A 24,215-nucleotide genomic window follows, 5' to 3' on the forward strand; every position below is an offset into this window, starting at 1 on the left:
TCTACTTTTCTATGAGGTTTTGGGAAATCTCAGCTCGTCTTTGGTATTCTTTGATGCTGCAGAGAACCAAAGGGGGACAAAATGTTATCTGAATCACACGAGAGCTTTTTTTCCATGACCATCAGAACTAAGGAATATATGTATGATTTTAATTAAAAAAAAAAAAACTTCTTCAAAGTTTTATGTGGAGCTAAACAATATCAAGGGGACACTGTGGCTCAGTGGCTAAGACGCTGAGCTTGTTGATCGAAAGGTTGGCAGTTCAGCGGTTCGAATCCCTAGTGCCGCGTAACGAAGTGAGCTCCCATTACTTGTCCCAGCTTCTGCCAACCTAGTAGTTTGAAAGCACATAAAAAAAATGCAAGTAGCAAAATAGGGACCACTTTTGGTGGGAAGGTAACAGCGTTCCCTGCGCCTTTGGTGTTTAGTCATGCCGGCCACATGACCACGGAGACGTCTTGGGACAGCATTGGCTCTTTGGCATTGAAACGGAGATGAGCACCGCCCCCTAGAGTCGGGAACGACTAGCACGTATGTGCAAGGGGAACCTTTACCTTTACCTTTAAACAATATCATCACAGATATATGGTTCACAAAAATGTTGGCATATGTATCTTATTTTGTAACAAATGTAACAAACCACAACCCGCCTTTCCATGATTAGTTGAATTATGCTTTTCTCAATCCAATTTTTGAGGTTCACAAAAGGGCTTGGAGGCTAAATTGTATGACGAACAGTTGCGGGATCTAAGTTTGTCTAGCTTATCAAAGAGAAGGATTGGGGATGGACATAATAGTTGTGTTCCAGTACTTTAGAGGCTGTCACAAAGAAGAGGGGATTGATTTATTCTCCAAAGCACCAGAGGGCAGGACAAGAAGTAATGGACGGAAGCTTGTCAAAGAGAGATACAATCTAGAAGTTAGAAGAAATTTTCTGGCAGTGAGAGCAATCAAACAAAGGAATAGCTTGCCTCCCGGGGTTGTGGCTTCTCCATCACTGCAGGTTTTCAAAAATAGACCGGACAACCATTTGACTGGAATGCTATAAGACTCCTGCCTTGAGAAGGGGGTTGGACTAGAAGATCTCTGAGGACTCTTTCAGCCCTATAATTCTATGATTCAAACCTCACACATCAGGCCAGGCAAAAGTGTAGCTGGAAAGTTTGTGGATCAAAATGACACCTCCCAAACCCCAGCATATGTCAGCTCAACTTTTCTGCAGTCTATTAATGATCCAAGAGCCCTGTCTTTTGTACTTAATTAGGGTCAAAAATCAAAATACTCATGTATTATAATGACCATGGTCCTAGCTTTGCTGGAAGCAGATCAGTGGTGAAATCCAATTTTTTTTTACTACTGGTTCTGTGGGTGTGACTTGGTGGGCATGGTGTGGCTTGGTGGGTGTGGCTTGGTAGACATGGCAGAGGAAAGGATACTGTAAAATCTCCATTCCCTCCCCACCCCTGGGGGAGGGATATTGCAAAATCTCCATTCCTACCCCACTCTGGGGCCAGCCAGAGGTGGTATTTGCCAGTTCTCCGAACTGCTCAAAATTTATGCTACCGGTTCTCCAGAACCTGTCAGAACTTGCTAGAGCAGATAGTATACAAATTGAATAAATGCAGAAATAAATTTACATGCAGTTTTAGCATGATCTTTTTTTCTGCCAAAGTTTCTACAGTGTAAAGGGAAAGCTGTTTTTATGTCTGAGGAATGGTTTGTTTTCTAAACAGTCATTCTTAAGTCTTAAGGTTGCATCTGAAAAATGGTAGATAGGTTTGAAACACATACATGTATCTCATTCACAACATGCTTGTTCTGAAATGCCGTGTGAGCGCCGGTTATCGGCTTCCATTTTACAGAAGGCAAATTCATTAGACTGAATGACATTCCATCTATTCAAGGTGTAAAGGCAGGCCTCTGAGAATCAAAATATAAAAATACTTCTTTGAACCTAAAAGAATGGAAAGATAATTCCCTAATCAATTTCCCTAGAAATATCCTGCAATGCAGGTATTCAAAAACAACATAGAATACAGCAGCCCCAAATAAATGTAACCTGTTTTGGAAACCTGTTCTACCGGCAAGATTTTCTGTACCTCATTGATGGAATATGTGTCATCAGGTTAGTATTAATTTTTAGACACCATGTGTGGACAGATTTTCTGTAGGAGAATTTATCACCAATGTGGTTTTTCAGGACTTCCAAAAGTGCATCCATCACTGCTTTAATTGCTGCTGGTTGCTTTCTTTGAAATATAATAATCTGAGCCTTGATATTTGAGTTTCAAGTGAGCATTCTGTGTTGACTTGTTCTATGATGCATTGGATTAATTTCTTTTGGCTCCCCTGCTATACCAGGGGAGCCAAATGCATGAAATGCTCCTGGTTTGGACCGGTTCGGATAAATCGGTAGTGATGGCGGCCGGTGGTTCGGAGAACTGATAGCGATTGCGGTGCGAGGCTCCGCCCAACTGCCCGGTCGTTACTTCCTGGTTTTAACCAGGAAGTAACCTGTTTTTTACCCTCTGCGCATGTGCAGAAGGGTTTGCACATGCGCAGAGGGTCCAAGCGCGCATGTGACGCGCATGCACTTCCGAACTGGCTGGGAAGGTAAGTAGATTTCACCCCTGTGCTATACTCAGGAGTTATCTCCAATGCCAAAGTATTGATCAAAGTGTCAATATTCTATCCCACTTCTTCAACATTCTTTTTCATAGAATGTCTCAGACAAAACCACAGATGTCACAGCACACATAATACAATACCCACTCCATCCTTCCTGAGGAAGCCTATAGCTCCAACCCTCTGCTCACCTTCTGTGATTCATAAGTAGTTCCCGATGAAGTTCTTGGTGGCTTTTTGAGGCTCTTACAGGATTGAGCAGCTTTTTAGGTTTGATCAGATCCGGGTTCCCATCAAGATAATCAGGATGAGTCATGATATTCCCAATATCAGGCCGCTCTGATTGTATGTCTGAATACATAGATGCTGGGGGAGGAAGAGACATCAGACAATGCATCACAATAACTGAAAGAAATTCTCAGAAACCAGGCATATATCAAACTCAAACCCCTCAGATTTTAGATTCCTATCTCTGAAGAAAGTCACTCATTTATATTGGAAATCTTACACTCTAATTTGTAATTATTTAGGCCCAGAAGACTAATTAAGTAAAATATAATTTGAACCCCTGTGATTTTGATTAGTACAGATGGTAGATGTGCAGTGACACTGTATAGCTACTAGAATTTTGGAGAAGCAATCAATATCAGTTTCTCTCATTTTCTAATTTTTCCTCCCAAACACCATCACTCTGCTAAACAAATAATTCCCTCAACACTGTCAAACTAGTTATTAAGTCTCCATTATTATTAATCTTCTCATTGTTCCTATCACCCATCTCCTCCCACTTATGACTATATGACTGTAACCTTGTTGCTGGTATCCTTACGATTTATATTGACTGTTTCCTAATATGATTTGATTATTTATTTCCTGTGACTATCATTAAGTACCTTATGATTCTTGATGAATGTATCTTTTCTTTTATGTACACTGAGAGCGTATGCACCAAGACAAATTCCTTGTGTGTCCAATCACACTTGGCCAATAAAGAATTCTATTCTAATTTTTGTTAATATTTTAGTAATCAAAGTAAATCAATCTCTTCTATGCCTAAACTCTCTCATGTACATAGTCATAAATGAATGATAATAATAATTCTAAATTGAATAAAAATTCTTTGGTTTGCAACTGATTCCAAAAATACAAATTTGGAATTGCTTTCCTTCACATGTATGCTAAACGAATTTCTCCCTTTCCCTAGTCAGTGCTCAGAACCACATCTACCTGTAAATGACTTCTTCAGCTTGGAAGCAGATCCTGACTAGCTTAAGATCATTATACACAAATGTTTGTACGCTCATCAAAAAGCCACACTAGTTTCCTACATCCTGAAGTCCTCTTCATAAATTGGAACGACAACACCTAGCATCCTCAACCAGCGTGACCGATGGTAGGTATGCTCATCTGTTTATGTTTTCATCTGACATGTGAGATTTATGTGATAAGATTTAAACTCCATCTTTCCTCTGAGAGTTTATATATAAATTGAACAAACAAGAGGCAGAAGGAGTGCCAGTTTAAAAAAAAATGTTTTGGTTTGATGCATGTTGAAAAATGTATTCCTTTTTCAGAAGTTCATCTGGAACGTCCCCAAAATATTTCCTTTTCCTCTTCACTGCATGTCCTCCTCTCTCATCAGTCTCCCATAACTGTAACCATGTGGGGTGGACCAAACACTGCAAAGATAGCAACTCAGCCAATCTATGGCTGAAAGTGGACATGGATCTGAGTCTTCCTGGACTTAACCTAAAAGTTTTAATTGTCTGTCACCTGAAGGAACAATGCTGGAAAAATGTACTTCAGAGGGCCATAGATATCTGGTTGACATGGCCATGGGATGAGTGGGAGGAATTCAATAGAGGAGACGCAACTTGTAGGTAACGTGGAGAGAGAGAGACAGAGACAGAGAGAGAGACAGAGAGAGGGAGACAGAGACACAGACACAGAGACAGAGAGAGAAGAGACAGAGAGAGAGAGAAAGGCATATTCAAGGAATGTTTATTTTGAAAACCTATACAGAACTAAAACAGCATTTGATTCCCTTCCATGATGCTCTTCTACATCTCCCTTTCTGATTGCTGGACTTGTTCTACTTTTTATCAAATATCTCCAGAGCCCAATAGGAAGCTGAAAGGGAGACGGCACATTAAGTAGTGAAAAACAGAAAACGTTCATAGTTATTTTTTCTTTTGTAAACAGAGAAAGTGACTGAATTCATACCACCCCAATGGTCCCCTCCTGCCTTGGTACAATGACAGGTCTCTGATGGCTATGGAAAAAAGACCCAAGCAAAACCAATTGACATGGATTACATCACTATAATTGGGGTGAAAAGTTCAGGGCTACAATTAAGCACCACAGGAGGAATAAGAGGGTCTTGTGACTCCTTTCGCTAAGTACGAGTGAGTTTTATTACCATTTTTTTTGTCCAAGGAAATTGCCAACGGTGTGGAAAGCCACAAGGGAGGTTGCCTGCTTATCTCACTCCTTTTCTTTTTCAAGAAATATTTTCTAGTTATGCTTTGAAATGAAGCAGACAGTTTCTGTAACTTGGAAAACTCAACATGGTTTGGGAGTCCACAGAATATAGAGGTGGGTGGCTAAGTCTAATATGGCTCCTGGAGAGTTACCACGCTAAGATTGAACAAAATTTTGTACCAAACCCCTTGTGCTGCTAATAGCATTGGACTCCCAAGTTTTAGGATGATTAAAATCAGAATTTTTGCCTAGTAAAAACAAGCCCATTAATAAAACACAGGGAGCAGGGAGGCTGTCCTGTGTTTTACCAATCCAAGATTTAGAAATGTTTGCCTAAGGAACCTGTTTTATTTGTTTCTTCAGGCAGATGGTTATTTTCACGGTACTGCAATACCTGACATTTTAAAGACCATAAGTCTGGGACACAGGAATGGGAGAAGAAGTTTGCAAGGGTAATACGGAGGAGACAAGATTCATTATACGAATATGAGTATGTAACACCCTGGCTCAAGTCAATAGAAAGGCGAAGAAAAGCAAAACTGAATGCCATTTATGATGTATATCAAATGAATGATCATTGCAGTATGTGGCATAACAAGCCACAGTTCATAGCAAAAGCTGATGATGAAATGCCGCCTAGCTCAACCTGGTGCCCTCCAGAGGCCTTGGATCCGCATGAGAGGGTGCCACGTTAGAGACAAATTGTACACTGTATTCACTTTCCAACAATGGAAAAATGCTATTCAACCATCCACGTCTTCTTGATAAAAAAAAAAAAAAAAATGAGATCCCTTTCTTGGATCAGACACATAACAGAACTTGATGCAGAGGGCCAAATGCCCAAGAGGGAGGCTCTTGCACCTTCAAATAACACGACCCTCATCATTCTCACTTCTGGGTAATTGTGGTCATTGCACCATTCTTCAAGAAGAAAAAGGATTCATGTATATTTACATTGGCAACCTTCAGTCTCAAAAGACTATAGTATCGTGCTCTGGAAAGAGGTCCTAAAACAGCATCTAGTGTGACTAAAAAGGCCAATTCTGAGCATAGCGTCCGTGATGACATCCAGGCGGGTGGGCGGAGCCTCCCGCTGCCACCACTACCGGTTCGCTCGAACTGGTGTGAACCGGTAGAAACCACCATTTACGTGGACAGCAAGTGAGGTGGTATGATTAGGGAAGGACTGTAACTCAGGGATAGACCCCACTGTTTGCCCACGAAAGAGTCCATTTTAGTTCCCAGTATTTATTTTTATTCGTTTATTAAATTTATATGCTGCCCATCTTGCCTAAGAGGCAACTCTAGGTGGTTTACAATGAAGTATCTCAACTTTGAAGTATTTCTGTCTGATATCCTAGAGCAGTGGTCCCCCAACCTTTCCAGGTTGGAAGCCTGCCATGGGGGGTGGGGTGGGGGAAGAGGAAATGTTTTTGCACGAGGGGCAGGCATGTATGTGTGTGCATAGCTTCATTTGAGTGAGTGTCAGGTGCACGCACCCGCCACTTGTGTGAGTAGGGCTGCGAGGGCACGTGCCTGCCACTTGTGCAAGTGGGGCTGTGTGCACGAGCTCCCGGGGCTCGCATGAGTGGAGCTATGCGTGCATGCGCGCTCACTTGTTGCTTGCAGGGCTTGGTTCAAAATGGTCTGTGGCTCCCTCCCGGGTCGTGGCCAGGAGTTTGGGGATCCCTGTCCTAGAGAGCTCCTGCCAACATCATAAATCACCATAAAGAGCTGAACCAGATAGTAATAGCACTTAGACTTACATACCGCTTCGTAGTGCTTTTATAGCCCGCTCTAAGCGGTTTACAGAGTCAGCATATTTCCCCTCAACAATCTGGGTCTTTATTTTACCCACCTCGGAAGGATGGAAGGCTGAGTCAACCTTGAGCCTGTTGAGATTCGATCTGCTGAATTGCAGCCGGCAGTCAGCTGAAGTAGCCTGCAGTACTGCACTCTAACCACTGTGCCACCTCGGCTCAGATAAGCCATGGAACTATGTTATCAGAGACTTTTGAGGCAGAGTCCCTCAAGCACAGTGAAAGGGGCCTTTTCTTGTGTAACTTACATTAGATGGTCTTCCTGAACCTGCAATTTGTTTATTCTTTCCCAATTTCAATACATTCACCCCAGCCTTTCTGCAAGAAATAATCTTCTTATGCTTCATCCTCGTTTTTGTCTTCATCTCTGCTCTGAAAGGTAAATTGGGTTGAGATGCAGTACGAGGTGTTCCGGCAGCCTCATGCCTGGAGATTTGTATCTTCTGGGCTTAATCTGATGCTGTGATCAACATCTCCTGCCTTCTCTCTCACACACAAAAGTATTTTTGGCAAAGGAAACTGTCTTTCTGTTAATGCACTGTTTGTCCTTGAATTATGTAAGTCCTATGGTTGTTTCAAACCAGATACTGCTATGAACTGAAACAGTCTTCAATAGGGAGTGTGGTATGTTTTTTCTCTTTCTCTCTCTTTGTGGGTGCATCTGTATAACATTATGTCCCTTTTTGTAAACATGAGATACTGTAAAAAGCAAGGTGACAGAGCTGAAGAATGTTTTCATGTTCCCTTGTTGCTTGTGATAACTAAGAATTTCTATCAAGACCTTTTCTTGTAAAATGAGAGGTACTGAAAGACACAGTTCCTAGTCACCTTGGCAGGAGGAGAAAGGAATAATTCAGACCACTCTTCTGTAAACTTCTTTAAATAACTTTTTATTAAAGTTTACTATTACAAAGATAAAAAGAACTTAATACAAACTAAAAAAAATATAAGAGAGTAAAAAAGAAAAGAAAAAACATAATAAAGAAAAAAGGGATATATAAAAAGATGACTTCCACCTTCATCATAAGAACAAAGAATTTCAGTAATTTATCACTGATACAAAAGATCTCTTCTGTGACCATTTTGTTCCTCAAAAAAGAGAAGCATTTTTTTTTTTTTTTGCAAAAAGGCTGAATTGGTTTGTTATTTGCTCAGAATTTTTAAAATCATATTTGAAGCCAAATGAAACAGTTTTTAATTTAATGGTAGAAATGCCTCATCTTTCAGCTCTGGTTGATAACACTGGGGTTCAACCAGAGAACCTGGTAGCAAGGCCAGGGGTAAGTAGGTTATGGGCAGAGGTGGGCTGCTGCCGGTTTGGACTGGTTCACCCGAACCGGTTGTTCCGATTCTGTGTGGTTCGGAGAACCGGCAAATCGGACCACTGGCTGGCTCTGCCCCCACCTGTTTTTTGGGCTATTTTCAGGTTATTTTTTGGGCTGTTTTTCAGGTCTGAAAACGGCCCGAAAAACAGCCTGAAAATGGCCCCAAAAAGCTGGCTGCGAGAGGAAGAGAAGCCAGGTGAGCTGGACCCAGAGGAATCCTGGGTCCCCTCGTCCTAGAAGCAGCAACCTCGCACTCTTCCCCTCTCTGCTAGCCGCCTTCTTCACACGGAATCACCCAGCAACGGAAAAGGAGAAGGAGAAGGCGGCTGAAGAGGTTGTAGAAAATATGCTTTTAAAAGGCTCTGACAATCCCAGCTGAGCCACGCGATCACCAGATGCTTTTTTTTTTTTCCTTTTAAAAGCATTTTTTCTACAACCTCTTTGGCCAAAGAGGTTGTAAAATAAATGCTTTTAAAAGTAATATAGGACTGGATAGCGCTGGGGTGGGTGGCGGGCCCAGCCGGTGGTCAGAACTACCAATTCGCCTGAACCAGTAGCAGCCCACCTCTGCCTAGTTCCTATATCCAATTCCAGATCTCCAGTTTTGATTTTTTTTTTCTGAGAACAATTATGTAGCTGATAAGAAAAACCCAGAGACTACTATTACTTCCCCCACCGTGGCATCTGCTGCTCATTTTGCTTAATGGTAGGCCTGATCCTCTTTTTACACAAAACCCCTTTCTGCTGTCTTATTTGCTGCAATTGATTGTATGAGTTCTGCATCACATATTATGCATGTTTCCTTGCTCATTATTTATGTTCCAAAGAGCAGGAAATAAATTACGAATCCTATTACACCAGTATAATATTACATGTTCTGCTATATACGGGAACAAATTTTTAATGCTCACAATTCACATGAAGGTAGACCTTTGCAGAATACCAAAAAGCTGCTAGTTATAGCTCTTTGCACTGCTTCAGACACAGAAGGAACATGAAGTTCTCAGCTTTTCCGCTTGAAAAGATCTCTGAATTTACAAAGTTTCTCAAAAAGAAATGTAGCTTGGTTTTAGGGCTTGGCTACCCATTTCAAATTAAAAGAGTTTCTGTGTATTAAAGCTTCAGCTGTGAGAGCATCAGCTGTCCATGTCCTAAGAAATTAAACATGGCTGCATTAAAGGCTGTGAAATCTCTATGGATATGGCAGTTCATGTGTCAAGATAAGCATTTACAGCAGACACTGTATGCATAATTTATGTCTGTCTGTCTATATCTTGCTGAACTGTACACATCCCCTACAGTTGGTCATGTAGGTTGAGCAGCTGGGATTTGTAGTGCAGCGAGTATTAGGTCAATAGTTCCACACCTTTAATTTGGAGTGTCTGCCATCTACTCGATGGGTATCAGCTTGCATTTATTTATTTGTACCTCACCTTTATTATTTTTAGAAAAAACTCAAGGCAGCAAACATATCCAGCATTCTTCCTCTTATTTTCCACACAAAACCCCCTACCTTTCCATGGCTAAGGCAGGACCCGAAGCCAGTGGTGAAATTCAAATTTTTTTACTACCAGCTCTGTGGGCGTGGCTTGGTGGGCATGGCAGGGGAAGGATACTGCAAAATCTCCATCCCCACCCCATTCCAGGGGAAGGATACTGCAAAATCTCCATTCCCACTCCATTCCAGGGAAGGATACTGCAAAATCTCCATTCTCTCCCCATTCCAGGGGAAGGATACTGCAAAATTCCCATTCCCACCCCACTCCAGGGGAAGTATACTGCAAAATCTCCATTCCCTCCCCACTCCTGGGGGAAGGATATTGCAAAATCTCCATTCCCACCCCACTTTGGGGCCAGCCAAAGGTGGTATTTGCCAGTTCTCCGAACTGCTCAAAATTTCCGCTACTGGTTCTCCAGAACCTGTCAGAACCTGCTGGATTTCACCCCTGCCTGAAGCCCTTTTACAATCTCTCATTTTCTAGCCTGGTGTCTTGACTACTAGGCCAAACTGGCTCTTCGACATTATCCCTCTACCCTGATGGTCAGTAGATCAATAGATTTTTCTGGATTTCTGGGAACCAGCCAATAAAAAATACACTAGAGCTTTATAAATGTTTTGATTCATCCATGTGTTTCCTTTGTTATTTCAGGCAAAACCACCAGAACCTGAGTATTACACAAGGGCCTTGGGGGAATATTGTCAGCAATGCAAATAGATAATCATTATATGCAAAGGCCAGAGTACATCAAAATACTATTAAAATGCTATTAAAATATTGAAAAAGGACAGAATCTTGATGCTAAATTTCCTTGAACGATTTCTTGAAAGATTGACTGGATCATTGAAAGTTCACCGTGATTAAAGTATGTACTCCTACAACAAGTTGAGCAAGTATTCAACCAATATTTACTCTTGAATTGAAGGTGGGGCATCACAGCCTTTTGCTGGCATGCACCTGCTCTGTCTCAAAGTTCAGGCATCTCATCATTCTCTTTAAAGACCATTTCCCAAGAGCGGTGGTGGCGCAGTGGTTAGAATGCATTGTTGCAGGCTAACTCTGCCCACAGTCTGAAGTTTGATCGTAATGGGCTTGAGGTTGACTCAGTCTTCCATCCTTTTGAGATGTGTAAAATGAGGACCCTGATTGTTGGGGGGGGGCAATATGCTGACTCTTTAAACTGCTTAGAGAGTGCTGTCAAGCTATGGTCCCCAACCTTTGTGGCTTTGCAGCCCAGTAGGTGGAGGGCGTTGGAGAGGGGAACTATATGACTCCAACAGCTGGGTAAGCCCACATGGTAGAAAAGGGTTCTAGAACTCATAGGTAGAGAAAACCAGGTAAAAGGGCAAATCTTATAGCCCTTTTCCCACACTCCCCCGCCCTTTGGAATGCTGACCTGGGTGTTGAGATAATTAGGGGGAAAAAAAGAATTGACGTTTGTATTTACATTCATTGAAGAGAAAGGGATTGCAAGAGAGTAAGCAGACACACAGTGGGGAAATATACATGAAAGGCAATTCAACAGCACCGGCTATTTGCCTAAGGTGCTTGCTGCCAGACTTTTAGGAGACTGGCTTTATAAAGCATTTTTTTCTGCAACCTCTTCAGCGGAAGAGGTGGTTAAAAAAATGCTTTGAAAAGGCTCTGCCGATCAGGCAACACAGCTGGGATCATCAGAGCCTTTTCAAAGCATTTTTTAACCACCTCTTCCCCGGAAGAGGTTGCAGAAAAAAAATGCTTTAAAAGTCTCTCTGACGATCCCAGCTGTGTGATCCCAGAATTCTCCAGTCAGCTATGGCTCAGAGAGTTGAAGTCCACAAGTCTTAAAGCTGCCAAGTTCCAAGACCTCTAATCTAAATAGTGGCTCCCAGTTACAGGTAATCCTCAATTTATAACCAGTTGCTTAGTGACTGTTATGATGGACTCCTCAAAAGATACTTTTGACCAGGTTCCAAAGTTCATGTGACTGCATTTTGGGCACTCAGCAACCATCCCACATTTACAGCTGTTTGCAAAATCCCATGCTTACATGACTGCATTTTACAACATCTTTGCTGAAAATTATTTCCGATTTTCAGAATTTACTTCTGATTTCCAGAAAAAGAAAAACGCCCATAGTGAACACTGGATTTGCTTAACAACCATGGCATTTGCTTAACGGCCTCTGCAAAAAAAACCCCAGATCAGTCGTTACCATCCAGTCAGAGCTGAAGACGTTTCTTGGATGAGAAATGAAATGTCTTCAAAAGAAAAAAAAAAGCAAGAAAAGTCCAGTTGCCTCTCAAAAAAAGCACCTTTGGAACAACCATGGCCTGGAGGACCGAGAATCTCCATCGACTTTTAGCGATGCATTTTGGGATAAACCTCCTTTCAATGCTGCAGGAGCTTGAATGGATTTCCAGAAAAATTGCAGACTACAGGAACCATTTGTGCTTCAGTTTGAGATGCAGACAACAGACTCATCCCTAACAGCCTGTGTTGGACCTGTGTTCAACAGTGAAGGGACCCAGGGCAGAAAACATCCTGTAGCCAAGAAGGCTCCACACCCATTTGCACTACTCAGGTGACCTTGAGGGCACAGATAAACCTCCAAGTGGCCTCAATGACTCTCTAAAAGGATGCAAATGACCAGCTGTCTACAAGGATATAAATCCTTCCATTCTCCACCATCCAGTCAGAGCTGAAGAAGCTTCTTGGATGAGAAGCGAAATGTCTTCAAAAGAAAAAAACCAAAGAAAGTCCAGTTGTCTTCCCAAAAAAGCACCTTTGGACCAGATCAGTCATGTGATCACCTGGTGTACAACTACAACCATCATGACTGATTATCATAATTGCTAGGCTCAATTACAGTCATATGTTGAGGACTACCTGGGTGTCTTCCCATCCTGATAATTTTCTGAAGGACTTGAAGATTTAGTCACACCATTCACTCTGCATACCCAGTTTACACACCCACCCACCCACCCATGTTGAAGGAAAGAGTACATTCAAAATGGTTAAGATGCTTTCTGAAGTGTGAGGCATGAGCAAGAGAGTGAATGCAGTGGCTTTGTGGATGTGGCTATAATTTATCCTCCTGAATTTGCATGACATAGATAGACTACTTGAGAGCCACAGATAAATATATCATACATATTCCCTGAACCACTGCAGAGTTTTACAGTAATAGCAATAGCACTTAGACTTATATATATATATATATCTTCATAGACTTATATTTATCTTTTGATCTTTTGCCCATTAAGGATCTCATCATTCTATAAAACTTTCAAATCCATTTTCCCCGTAAAAATTGTACTTTATTTCAATGAGCAAATATAGTATGTGCCTTTGAAAAGTAGCATTTCTCATATTTTGCTATTTTTACACATGCAGTTGCTACATCCGAGAAGCTGATATTATCATGGTCCATTAAACAAAGCTTATCATTTTGCTTGCTGAGTCAAATATACAAAAAAGGGTTGCCATATCAGACTTTCGGTTTGGCATTGCGGCGAGACAGTCGGGGCAATAGTGGGCTCTGATGAGCGCCGTGAAAACCCCGGCTGCTGAACCGCCGCCGATGGGTCTTCGGACCGGAACCGTCCTGCAGGGACGGGGAAAAAGAGGGACACCTCAGAAGACTAAGAGGAACAGGCAAATTCCTCGGAGGTCAGAGGGAATCCTCTATGAGTCGGCGGCGGGGGGCGGCAGCCATGGCGGCTGCCACGAAGCTGTGACAACCGGGCTAAGAGATGTGCTGGAGGAAAGTGGATTGAAACAGAGCTCTTTGAAGCCAGGTGAATGACAACCAACCCAGGCTTGTAACAACGCCTAGAGCAATATTACTATCTATAAGACCCCAAGCCATAAAACAGCAGCTGAATAATAAAGGAAAGTTTAAAATGCAACTTTAAAGAGACAAAGACCCGATAAACAACTAACTCTTGAAAAGAACTAATGGAATTAAATATCTACATATGGTGAAAAGACTGGATACTTTAAAATTTGAATTTTAAAAAAGACTTGATATTTTTAAAACAAACAAAAAAAGAAAAGTAAACAAATTGGACTGTTACATAATTGCAATAAAATGGATACTCGCATGACTAATGGAAAATGTGGATTGTAGAGGGACACCTTCTGGTTTAAAAAGGAACATTGTAACTTGTCTTTGTCATGGAAAATTTTGAACTTTACAGATAACCAGGCATGGGATTTGTGGAGGAGGTTTTTCTTCTTATCTGCAGGCAGCTTGACTTTGGTGAAACGAAAAGGAAATTATAATGGAACTCCTATAATTGAAACAACAACAACAACTGGCGCAGGAATAAAAGAAGGATTTAGCACAGGATCAAGAGAACTTGATGCATTTTATCTGGAATAAAAATAAGAAAAAGATTTAATATGACATATGGAGGACAAATTTGATGACTTTGAAAATGGAAGGAAATATACGTTAGCAGGCGAGAAAATGAAGAAATAAGATATACATGACTGGAAAAAGAAAAAAGAAGATTAAAACAATGTGATTAAAAATAAAATAATGTATAGGTGGATAGTAATAATAAAAAGGAGGTTTTTATAGAAATACAAGAGAAATTAAGCAAGTTAAAAGAGATTTATAAATATATTCAAAGATACGTTTTAAGTAAGAACCATGTCTCAATGTTAAAGTGTTATGATAAAGGATAAGGATAAATATGATTAACTGGAAATAAGCAATGTATAAATGGATGGAAACAACAAAGAAAGGATTATGTAGGGATTAATAGTTAAACTAACTATGATTATGCTGTGTTTAACAGCCAAAAAAACAAAAATGGTTATGCTCTGTTTACAGCCAAAAAACAAAAATCAATATGCTGTGTAACAGCCAAAAAACAAAAATGACTATGCTGTGTTCAACAGCCAAAAACAAAAATGATTATGCTGTGTTTAACATTCAAGAAATAAAAATGATTGGTTTAACAACAAAGAAAAATGAGGTAGGATAGCCAAAATAAGGAGGAGTATATTGAGATTAACAGTAAAAATGAAATGAATAAGGTGGGTTTAACAACAGAAACAAAGATGATAATGTAGAGTTTAATAGTAAAAAGAAAATGTTTATGTTGGAATTAAATATTTTTTGAATGTTTATAACAACTGTAATAATTCATATTTTGAAAATGTATCCATCTAAGCAAAAGAAAGAGAAAAATGGAATGATATTTGGTTAGGATTTAAGATTTAAGGAACGGGTTTTTGGGGATAATGACATAGTTAAATAGATAGAATTGAGGGAAATAACTGAATAAAATATTAAGCTGTGTTAATTGAAAATTAAGATTTGTTAGTGATTTGTATCAATCTGTGACCGGATCAATGCTTCGTTTTGGAAAAGATATGTTTTATGTTTATGTTTTAAAAAAATAATAAAAAAGGGTTGCCATATCAACTCAGTTTCTCCCTTGTAAGATTTCATTCCCCAGTCTGATCTTTGACAAATTCTTGTGTAACACAAAGTTGAGTGGTGGTGGTGGGAAGGCTAATAAAAATATTTAAAAACAAAAATCCGCACAAAACTAGTCCTTTTAAAAATGGACATCTATCTTTCACATTTAGGTTAGGAGGGATATAGTGAAAGAAACATGTTTTTTTATTAATCATTTGATTTGAAAAGATGGGGATATTAACAGAATAAAACAGTTCCTTATCTAATTCTGAACTAACACTAAAAGTAGGCACTATGCAGATTGCTGAGGTGAAATGTAAAGGCGTTTGAGGAGGATCTCACTATTTTAAAAGACTTCTAAAATCCAACCTAATTAACTATTCTGATTTATTCTTTTGATGTTGCAACAGGTTGATGCAGTGATCCCATTGTGTAGACTAATTGGTTTAAAAGCTTTATCGCCCCCACATTACAGATCTGGTAGAAAGCACTAGAAATGTGGATGATTCAAACTTCTTTTGCTACCAATAGCTTTGAAAGGGAACTAGTTTCTCAGAATAGTTTATAGCAGGGGTGTTCAACTTTGGCACGGTTGGTATGGCTGGCTGGAGAATTCTGGGAGTTGAAGTCCACAGGTCTTAAAAGTGGACATCCCTAGTTTATAGAATTAGCTTGAGAATATTGCAGTAAGGTCTATATACATGTTACTATCAGGGCTTTGAAAAAAATATCAACTTAACTAAGAAGCAATATCCAACAACTATGGAATATTAATTGTCTACTCATCTAATTTGATAGGCCCAGCCTAGATATTGTGGGGTCTAAGGACACTTAGTGTCAATGGCATAAGACCCGGGTACCTTCGAGACCGTCTTCTGACACCAATAGCCTCCCACTGACCAGTCCGCTCCCACAGAGAGGGTCTCCTCAGGGTGCCATCAGCCAAGTTATGTCGGCTGGCGACACCCAGGGGGAGGGCCTTCTCTGTGGGAGCCCCAGCCCTGTGGAATGAACTGCCCCCGGAAATACGTAAGATCTCCGACCTCCGGGTGTTTCGTTGCGCATTGAAGACCCTGTTGTTCCACCAGGCCGGGCTATCAACATAATAATTTTAAATTGGGGTATTTTAAATTTTTATTATTTATTATTTATTATTATTTATTATTCGAATTTCTATACCGCCCTTCTCCTTTCGGACTCAGGGCGGTGAACAGCCAAAATAAAAACATTTATACATAAATACGATTAAAAATAGATTTAAAATAATTAAATTTGGCCCATAGTTTAAAATTTATCAATTTAAAATCCATATCAAAATTTAAAACCAACCACAAAATCATAAAATCAAGAGAGACCGGCTAACTGAAAGAGATGAGTTTTTAGGGCCCGACGAAAGGTCCGGAGGTCGGAGATCACTCGTATCTCTGGGGGTAGATTGTTCCAAAGGGTAGGTGCCACCACAGAGAAGGCTCTCCTCCTGGGGGTCGCCAGCCGGCATTGTCTAGCCGACGGCACCCTGAGGAGGCCCTCTCTGTGGGAGCGAACTGGCCGGTGGGAGGCTATTGGTGGCAGAAGGCGGTCCTGTAAGTACCCTGGCCCTAAGCCATGGAGCGCTTTAAAGGTGATCACCAACACCTTGAAGCGCACCCGGAAGTCCACCGGAAGCCTTGTCTTCCGGGGCGCAACTGGCGTATCAGGCGAACCTGATAAAAAGCCCCCCTGGCCACGGCCGTCATATGCCCTTCTAAGGACAGCCGTGCATCCAGGAGGACGCCCAAGTTGCGGGCCCTTTCCGTGGGGGCCAATGATTCACCCCCAATAACCAGCGATGGCGTCAGCTGGCTATACCGGGACGCCGGCAGCCACAGCCACTCGGTCTTGGAAGGGTTGAGTCGAAGCCTGTTTCTCCCCATCCAGACCCGCACGGCCTCCAGGCACTGGGACATCACTTCCAAGGCATCGTTGGGATGGTCTGGGGTGGAGATGTACAGCTGAGTATCATCAGCGTACTGATGGAACTCCACCCCAAAACCACGGATGATCTCACCCAGCGGCTTCACATAAATGTTGAACAGGAGGGGCGAGAGGACCGACCCTTGTGGCACCCCACAAACAAGGCGCCTCGGGGTCGACCGCTGCCCCCCTGTCAACACGGATTGCGACCGGTCGGAGAGATAGGAGGAGAACCACCGCAAAACGGTGCCCCCCACTCCCAGTCCCTCCAGCCGGCGCAACATACCATGGTCGATGGTATCAAAAGCCACTGAGAGGTCTAACAGGACCAGGATAGAGGAGTAACCCCTATCCCGAGCCCTCCAGAGATCATCCACCAACGCGACCAATGCCGTTTCCGTGCTGTACCCAGGTCTGAAACCGGACTGGAGCGGATCCAAATAGACAGCTTCATCCAGGTACTGTGGAAGCTGTCGCGCCACCACACTCTCAACAACCTTCGCAATAAAGCGAAGGTTGGAGACTGGACGATAGTTAGCCAAAACAGCCGGATCCAGGGATGGCTTCTTGAGGAGAGGCCTCACCACCGCCTCTTTCAAGGCGGCCGGCAGGACACCCTCACTCAAAGAAGCGTTGATAATTCCCTGGAGCCAGCCTCGTGTAACCTCCCGGGAAGCCAGCACCAACCAGGAGGGACACGGGTCCAATAAACATGTGGTGGCGTTTAGCCGTCCCAAGATCCTGTCCACGTCCTCGGGAGCCACAGGATCGAACTCCTCCCAGATAACATTCTCAAGGCCTGCCTCAGTCATCTCGTCTGAACTAACCCAGTCAGTGGCCAAGTTTTCCCGAATCTGAGTTATTTTATCATCCAGATACTGTACAAAATCCTCAGCTCGGCCCTGCAAGGGGTCCTCCCGCGCTCCCAGATGGAGAAGGGAGCGGGTCACCCTGAACAGGGCGGCTGGGCGGTTATCTGATGACGCGATAAGAGCGGCAAAATAGCTAGATTTCGCCGCTTTTATCGCCACTAGGTAGGTCTTAATATGAGACCTTACCAGTGTCAAGTCGGATTCGGAACGACTGGCCCTCCAACCGCTCTCTAGGCGTCTTTTCCGACGCTTCATCTCTCTCAGCTCCTCGGAGAACCAAGGAGCTAAGTGAGTTCGGTGCCGGGTCAGAGGCCGCAAAGGCACGACCCGGTCCAAAGCCCCGGCAGCCGCACTATCCCAGGCGGCCACCAGGTCATCAGCCAAGTCGTGAGCTAGAGTTTCAGGAAATGGCCCAAGCTCCATCTGGAACCTATCAGGATCCATCAGGCGCCTGGGGCGGAACCACCTGGTCGGCTCCGCCTCCCTGCGACGGGGTGCAGCAGTCAGAAAGTCAAGTCGAAGGAGCGAGTGGTCAGACCATGACAAGGGTTCAGTATCTATATCCCCTATATCAAGGCCACTCAACCACTGACCAGAGACAAAAACTAAGTCCAGAGTGTGTCCCCCCCATGTGAGTAGGGCCGTGAATTACTTGGGTCAGGTCCATGGCCGTCATGGAAGCCATGAACTCCCGAGCTACCTCAGAAGTTTCACCAATGGATGGCAAGTTGAAATCACCCATGACCAGAAGTCTGGGGGTATCAGCCTCCACCTCGGCTATAACATTGAGGAGTTCGGGCAGGGTCGTCGCCACGTGGCAGGGAGCCAGGTACGTGATCAACAGACCCATCTGCACCCCACGACCCCACTTCACGAAAAGGGACTCACATCCGGCTATCTGAGGCACAGTGGTCTCCCTCGGATCAAGACCCTCTCTTATAATGACCGCCACCCCCCCCGCCCCTGCCCTGAGCTCTCGGCTGATGAAATGCATGGAAGCCTGATGGGCACATCTCCACGAGGGGAACCCCCCCCTCATGGCCCAACCAGGTCTCCGTAATACCTGCCAGGTTCGCTCCCCCCTCCTGAATAAGATCACAAATGAGGGGGGCTTTATTTACTACAGACCTGGCATTACACAACATCAGCCAGAAACTCGGGCCCTGAGACTCTAAGCAGCCTGAGGAACGGGAAGAGCTAAGGGGATAGCGAGCGCGTGCCCCCACCACATGATGCGGCCCCCTGCTCCCGCCATACCTGCCCCTCCCACTCAGCGTATTGATGGAAAAGCCCTCAATAGAGGGCATTCTAACAGTCCCCTTTCCCCCAGAGTCCGTACCCCCTATGGCACCATTAACAGCCAGACTGGCCTCCCTCCCCACCCCCCCTCCCCAAACCCCTTAAAAATTTACACAAAGACAATTTTAAAAAACCCCTCAGCCCCCTCTTTGCGGCATGCCACCTCTCGGGATTCCAAAATCCGTCATCGAGGTAGGCCCTCGATAACGTGGGGGGCCAAGCCTGCGAGAGGGGGGAATCTCGCAGACCAAGAAGCTCCGCTGCTGTGTACATCTTGCCACAGGGATGGGGTGACCGTCCCCTAAAGGGTCCATACAGAAAAGTCCGAGGGAGAACATAAAAAGACAGGAGCCACAAAAGGATTCAAGACCCAGTCCACTGTTCTCTCACAACAGAGGCCAAGTCCGTCTCCAGGTCGACACAGTCCAAGGGGGGAGGAAGAATAAATCATACCGCCCTCTCACAGCGGCTTGGCTCAATGGTCTACCCCCTTTACTGGTGAGATGGAAGAAATGGTTCAACTTGCGCACTTGGCACCCATAATATAGGTCCAAAATCCGCCCTCTCACGGTGGATTCGATGATCCGTCCCTCTGCCAGCAAAGTGTAAGTGTAAAGTGCAGGTGCCGAATGATGGTACAACAGAGACAGTACAGCACCCAGGATATAAGTCCCCAATCCGCCCTCTCACAGCGGTTTGTCCGATGGTCATTCCCCTGCCAGCAGGTACAAAGTGCAAAGTGCAAAATAGCTAATGCCATCCCAGCTCAGCCCGTGGGGCCCAGAGCCCAAGTCACTCTCTCACAGTGGTTAGGCTCTTGGCTGGTCCTCTCAGCTGGTGGGATGGAGTCATATACCAGCTCCTGTTCAGATGATATTAGTCCTCCAAACAAATAGGGGAAGGGCTCAGGTGGAATAAGCGAGCTATTTATGTCAGTGAGGTGAAGCCAAAAGAGGGCGCAAGTCCGAGAAGGGCGTGTTCCAAGGGGGAAGAGATGGAAAGGGGGGGGTTTACACTTTAACCCCCCCGGTCCCCGAGGGCACTCTAGAACACCCCAGCGGAGACCCCCCCTCGATAACACACCCAATCCTCGTCTATCCTGGCTCAAAAAGATGGTCCTCGGCCACATTAGTGCCCCTCATCAAGGCCATGGGGCGCTCCTCTCCCCGCCAGAGCCAGCCGGAAGTCTTCGCGGTTGTTGCCCTCGTCGCCATCCCCCACTGCCGTAATGAAATCCCAGCAGCGTCCCTGAGATTTTTTAGGGAACTGGCAGCCCCAACAGCCCCGACAGCACCTCAACAAAGCCAGAGCCTGGGGCAGTGTCCACGTGGTAGGCGCCCCCAGCGCAATGCCACCGCCGCTGCTTCCACTCCCAGCGAGCTCCAGCTGGGGGGGAAAAACGCCGCCCCGCCGCCTCTCAGCTGTTCCGAGGCTTCCGAGCCTCGCCGACGCTGTGCTCTCTGCTCTCTGCTCCCACCACGATGTTCAAGAGGGAGCAGAAAGCCATCCCCGGAATGGGAGGAAGTTCCCCCAACTGGACCCGGGTCGCCAGGTCTTCAGGGCGACCCTCAGAGGGTCCCAAAAGGTAGGTCAATGCCCATCCTCACGCCGCGATCTCAGCTAGCGTCGCCATCTTGCGCATGCTTACTCCTTATAACTCCTTATAATGTTTTGGGGTTTTAAATCGGCCAAATCTATTTAATTATTTTAATTTTTAATCATTGTTGTGTCTTGTGTTTTTAAATTGGCTGTACACCGCCCTGAGTCCTTCGGGAGAAGGGCAGTATAGAAATAAAATTATTATTATTATTATTATTATTATTATTATTATTATTATTATTATTATTATTATTATTATTATTATTATTATTAATGGACATTTCCCTTGGTGTCCACCAGACTACCTGTTGTTCCCTGACTTCACTACTGTTTGATACTTTTTATGGCATTCCACAGCATGATTAACTGGTTAGTTAAAGATATAATGACTTAAAAATTTATAAAATAATAAAATCCTCAACGTGATACAAATTATTCCTTCAAGTTATCACAGCAAGTTGGGAATAGAATAATATCTAAAAACCATCACCTGTACGGTGGAAAATCTCTATACGGGAACTGCATGGTCAAGTTATTTGAGAAGAGCAGCTCCATGTGCAAAACCGACTTAAGCACATACATGGGAGAGATTTTTAGGTTTAGATGAAGGACAAACTGCACGTCAAATGCTTTAGAAGAAACAATTGAGGCAGCAGAAGCAAAGAAAGAAGATAACAAATAAACATTGTTAGCGGTAGATAATGAGTATTCTTTGGAAAGGGGAGAAACAATATCTTGGAAGCTCAGTCCACCCAAATTCATGGAACTTCATGAGCTGCAAAATCACTTCTGGAAGAAATGGTACAATATCCATAATACAGCAAATTGTAACTGGCTAAATATTTTAAACTATACGTCTTATAGTTTATAGGTTGGTTGAAAGAATCTCAGGCTTAACCATCGTGAGAGTTTATGACTAAACTTATATGATTCCTAAAGTTATCACAGTTGATGAACCCCTTCTTTTTCAACATATCCATTTCTGGGGTGAAATCCAGCAGGTTCTGGAGAACCGGTAGCGGAAATTTTGAGTAGTTCGGAGAACTGGCAAATACCACCTCTGGCTGGCCCCAGAGTGGGGTGGGAATGGAGATTTTGCAATATCCTTCCCCCTGGAGTGGGGTGGGAATGGAGATTTTGCAGTATCCTTCCCCTGCCACACCCACCAAGCCATGCCACAGAACTGGTAGTAAAAAAAAAATTGGATTTCACTACTGATCCATTTCCTCCAAAATTATGCAAATTGAGGTCTCATAAGAATATTTTACTAGTTCACATGACAAGTGAAATAAATGTAGAAATAATATAATCCCCTGTAAGCAATTTTTGATGCAATTTTGCCCTAATTTTTAATCCATTGCACTGCTTCAAAAAAATGTGAATTATTCAGTCTTGTACATCCCTCTCTAAAATCTTTTGTCCTCCTTAGCTTTAGCAGAAGTGCACCTTTCCTCTTTGCTCTATAGATATAAATAATAGTTGTTGCCATTTGAATACTTCTCATGTATAAACCACTTCTGTGAGATGATGGCTATGGTTGTACAATACAGTATGCTCATCTGGAAGAAAGCGTGTGATGTTTTACTAGTTTTAACCTTCATTTTGGGCATATTTGATATGGCATGTTGTATTAACCCAATCGGATTACCGTATTTTTCGGAGTATAAGACACACCTTTTTCCTCCAAAAAAGAGTTTTGAAAATCTGGGTGCGTCTTATACCCCGAATGTAACCCCAGAGGTTTCAGAGGCTGAAAAAAGCATCAGAAATGACTCTTCAGAAAAAAAGCCCCTAAACAGAGCTTCAGAAAAGAAGCCCCTAAACAGAGCTTCAGAGACTTTTTTTCTTTCAGAGGCAGGAAAAAAGGTTTTTCTGAAACAGTTTCAGAAGTTTCAGAGGCAGAAAAAAAAGCAAAAGAAAGCAAGGCACAGAGCTCACAACCAAGGAACCTGTTGCTAAAATTCACCTCTGGGAACAGCTGATCTACCTGCCAATCAGCTTTTTTCTTATTTTCTTCCCTAAAAACTAACGTGCGTCTTATACTCCAAAAATATGGTAATTTATGGTTCAGGGTATTTCAAAGATCCAGAAAACAGATTACCAAAGTAACCAGATTGCGTGAGTTAAATAAAACGGATAGATATGTCTTTCACTAATTTTAATGCTGTTTTCTTGCCTATTTGCTAGGAAGCATTTGAAAGGGGTGGTTTGCAAAACATACTGGCATGAGTAAGGCATCTTTCTGATGAGTGCAAAAGTAGCCACTTTCTTTGGAAAGTTTAGTGTGACTTCTTTGTAGGTTTCCCCTAGTTTTCTGCCCTTTTGTGTGCACAGAAAGCCATTTCATGTCACAAGGAGTCCCATTGATATCTATCAAAAACAGTAAGCAGAGAATTCCTTCCTTGAAGCATTATGACACAAGCTGTGTCCGCTAGAATTTACAGTGCACTAATTGCAGTCTCATAGTAATGCAAGGTACAGACAGAGGCTTTATTTTCCATCAGCTTGTCGCACTCCTGATGCTGAGTTTGGGCTGAGAGGGAATGACTGGACCAAGGTCACCCAGCTGATTTCCATGCCTAAGAAAGGACTATAAACTGGGTCTCCCCAATCATACCCCACCATCACTACACCACACTGATTCCCTAGGTTGAGGTGACATGAGCATGAATTGCTCCTCAACATGGAAAACTGAGAAGCCCCTTGGTGAGGAAGATGGGTAGTTTCAAAATTTGATAAACAAAAACAAGCAAAGAAACAAAACTTCCAAACTTCTAATGCAGGAATTAGAAATCCCTAACTAGATTCATCTTAGGACACTTAAGTGGAGGAAGTCATAGTTAGTATAATGTTTATTATAAAATGCAGAGTAAACATTTCATCAAACCAAAAGGCATATTTATCCTCAGGCAACAAAAACAGCACAGAGAAGGAAAAGGAAGGTTAACCCTGACAGAAGACTGTTGTGATGAGTTTCTTCCAGGCTATTTAGGATTTCTCTTTCCTCCGCTGTTGAAAAATTGGAGAGAAAATCTCTCTATGATCCATGGAACCTACAGAGCATTTCTACTCATTCTCTGAATAACCTTTCCATCATTGTCTTTAGTATACCAAGATACATACTATAATATAAGGAGGGCAACTAGGAGACCCCAAAATTTGATTTTGTACTATCTCTTTTAAAAATAAATATATTATTTTAGATCTGAAATATCTACCTTACATGAACCCTTGTCTCTCCCCAAAGCCCCGACTACAAGATAAAGCTCAGTAGAAGAAAATATATGTAGTTCAGGGTTGAACTATGGAGTGCTTGGTGCTATCTG

The 24,215-nt window shown here is 43.0% G+C and overlaps 1 protein-coding gene across 1 annotated transcript in view; it reads right to left on the reverse strand.

Moving 5' to 3' along the window:
* The window catches only part of FAM107A (family with sequence similarity 107 member A), a 46,729-nt gene that overhangs the window by 13,954 nt on the left and 8,560 nt on the right, over positions 1-24,215 (reverse strand). Inside the window, exon 2 of the mRNA XM_070933522.1 lies at positions 2,817-2,991. Coding sequence (XP_070789623.1) covers positions 2,817-2,991 — 175 coding nt within the window. The remainder of the gene's footprint in view (positions 1-2,816; positions 2,992-24,215) is intronic.

Source organism: Pituophis catenifer, unplaced genomic scaffold (assembly GCF_029215685.1).
Source record: "Pituophis catenifer annectens isolate HBS135680 unplaced genomic scaffold, rPitCat1.0.hap2 SCAF_2, whole genome shotgun sequence".
Taxonomy (NCBI): Eukaryota; Metazoa; Chordata; class Lepidosauria; order Squamata; family Colubridae; genus Pituophis; species Pituophis catenifer.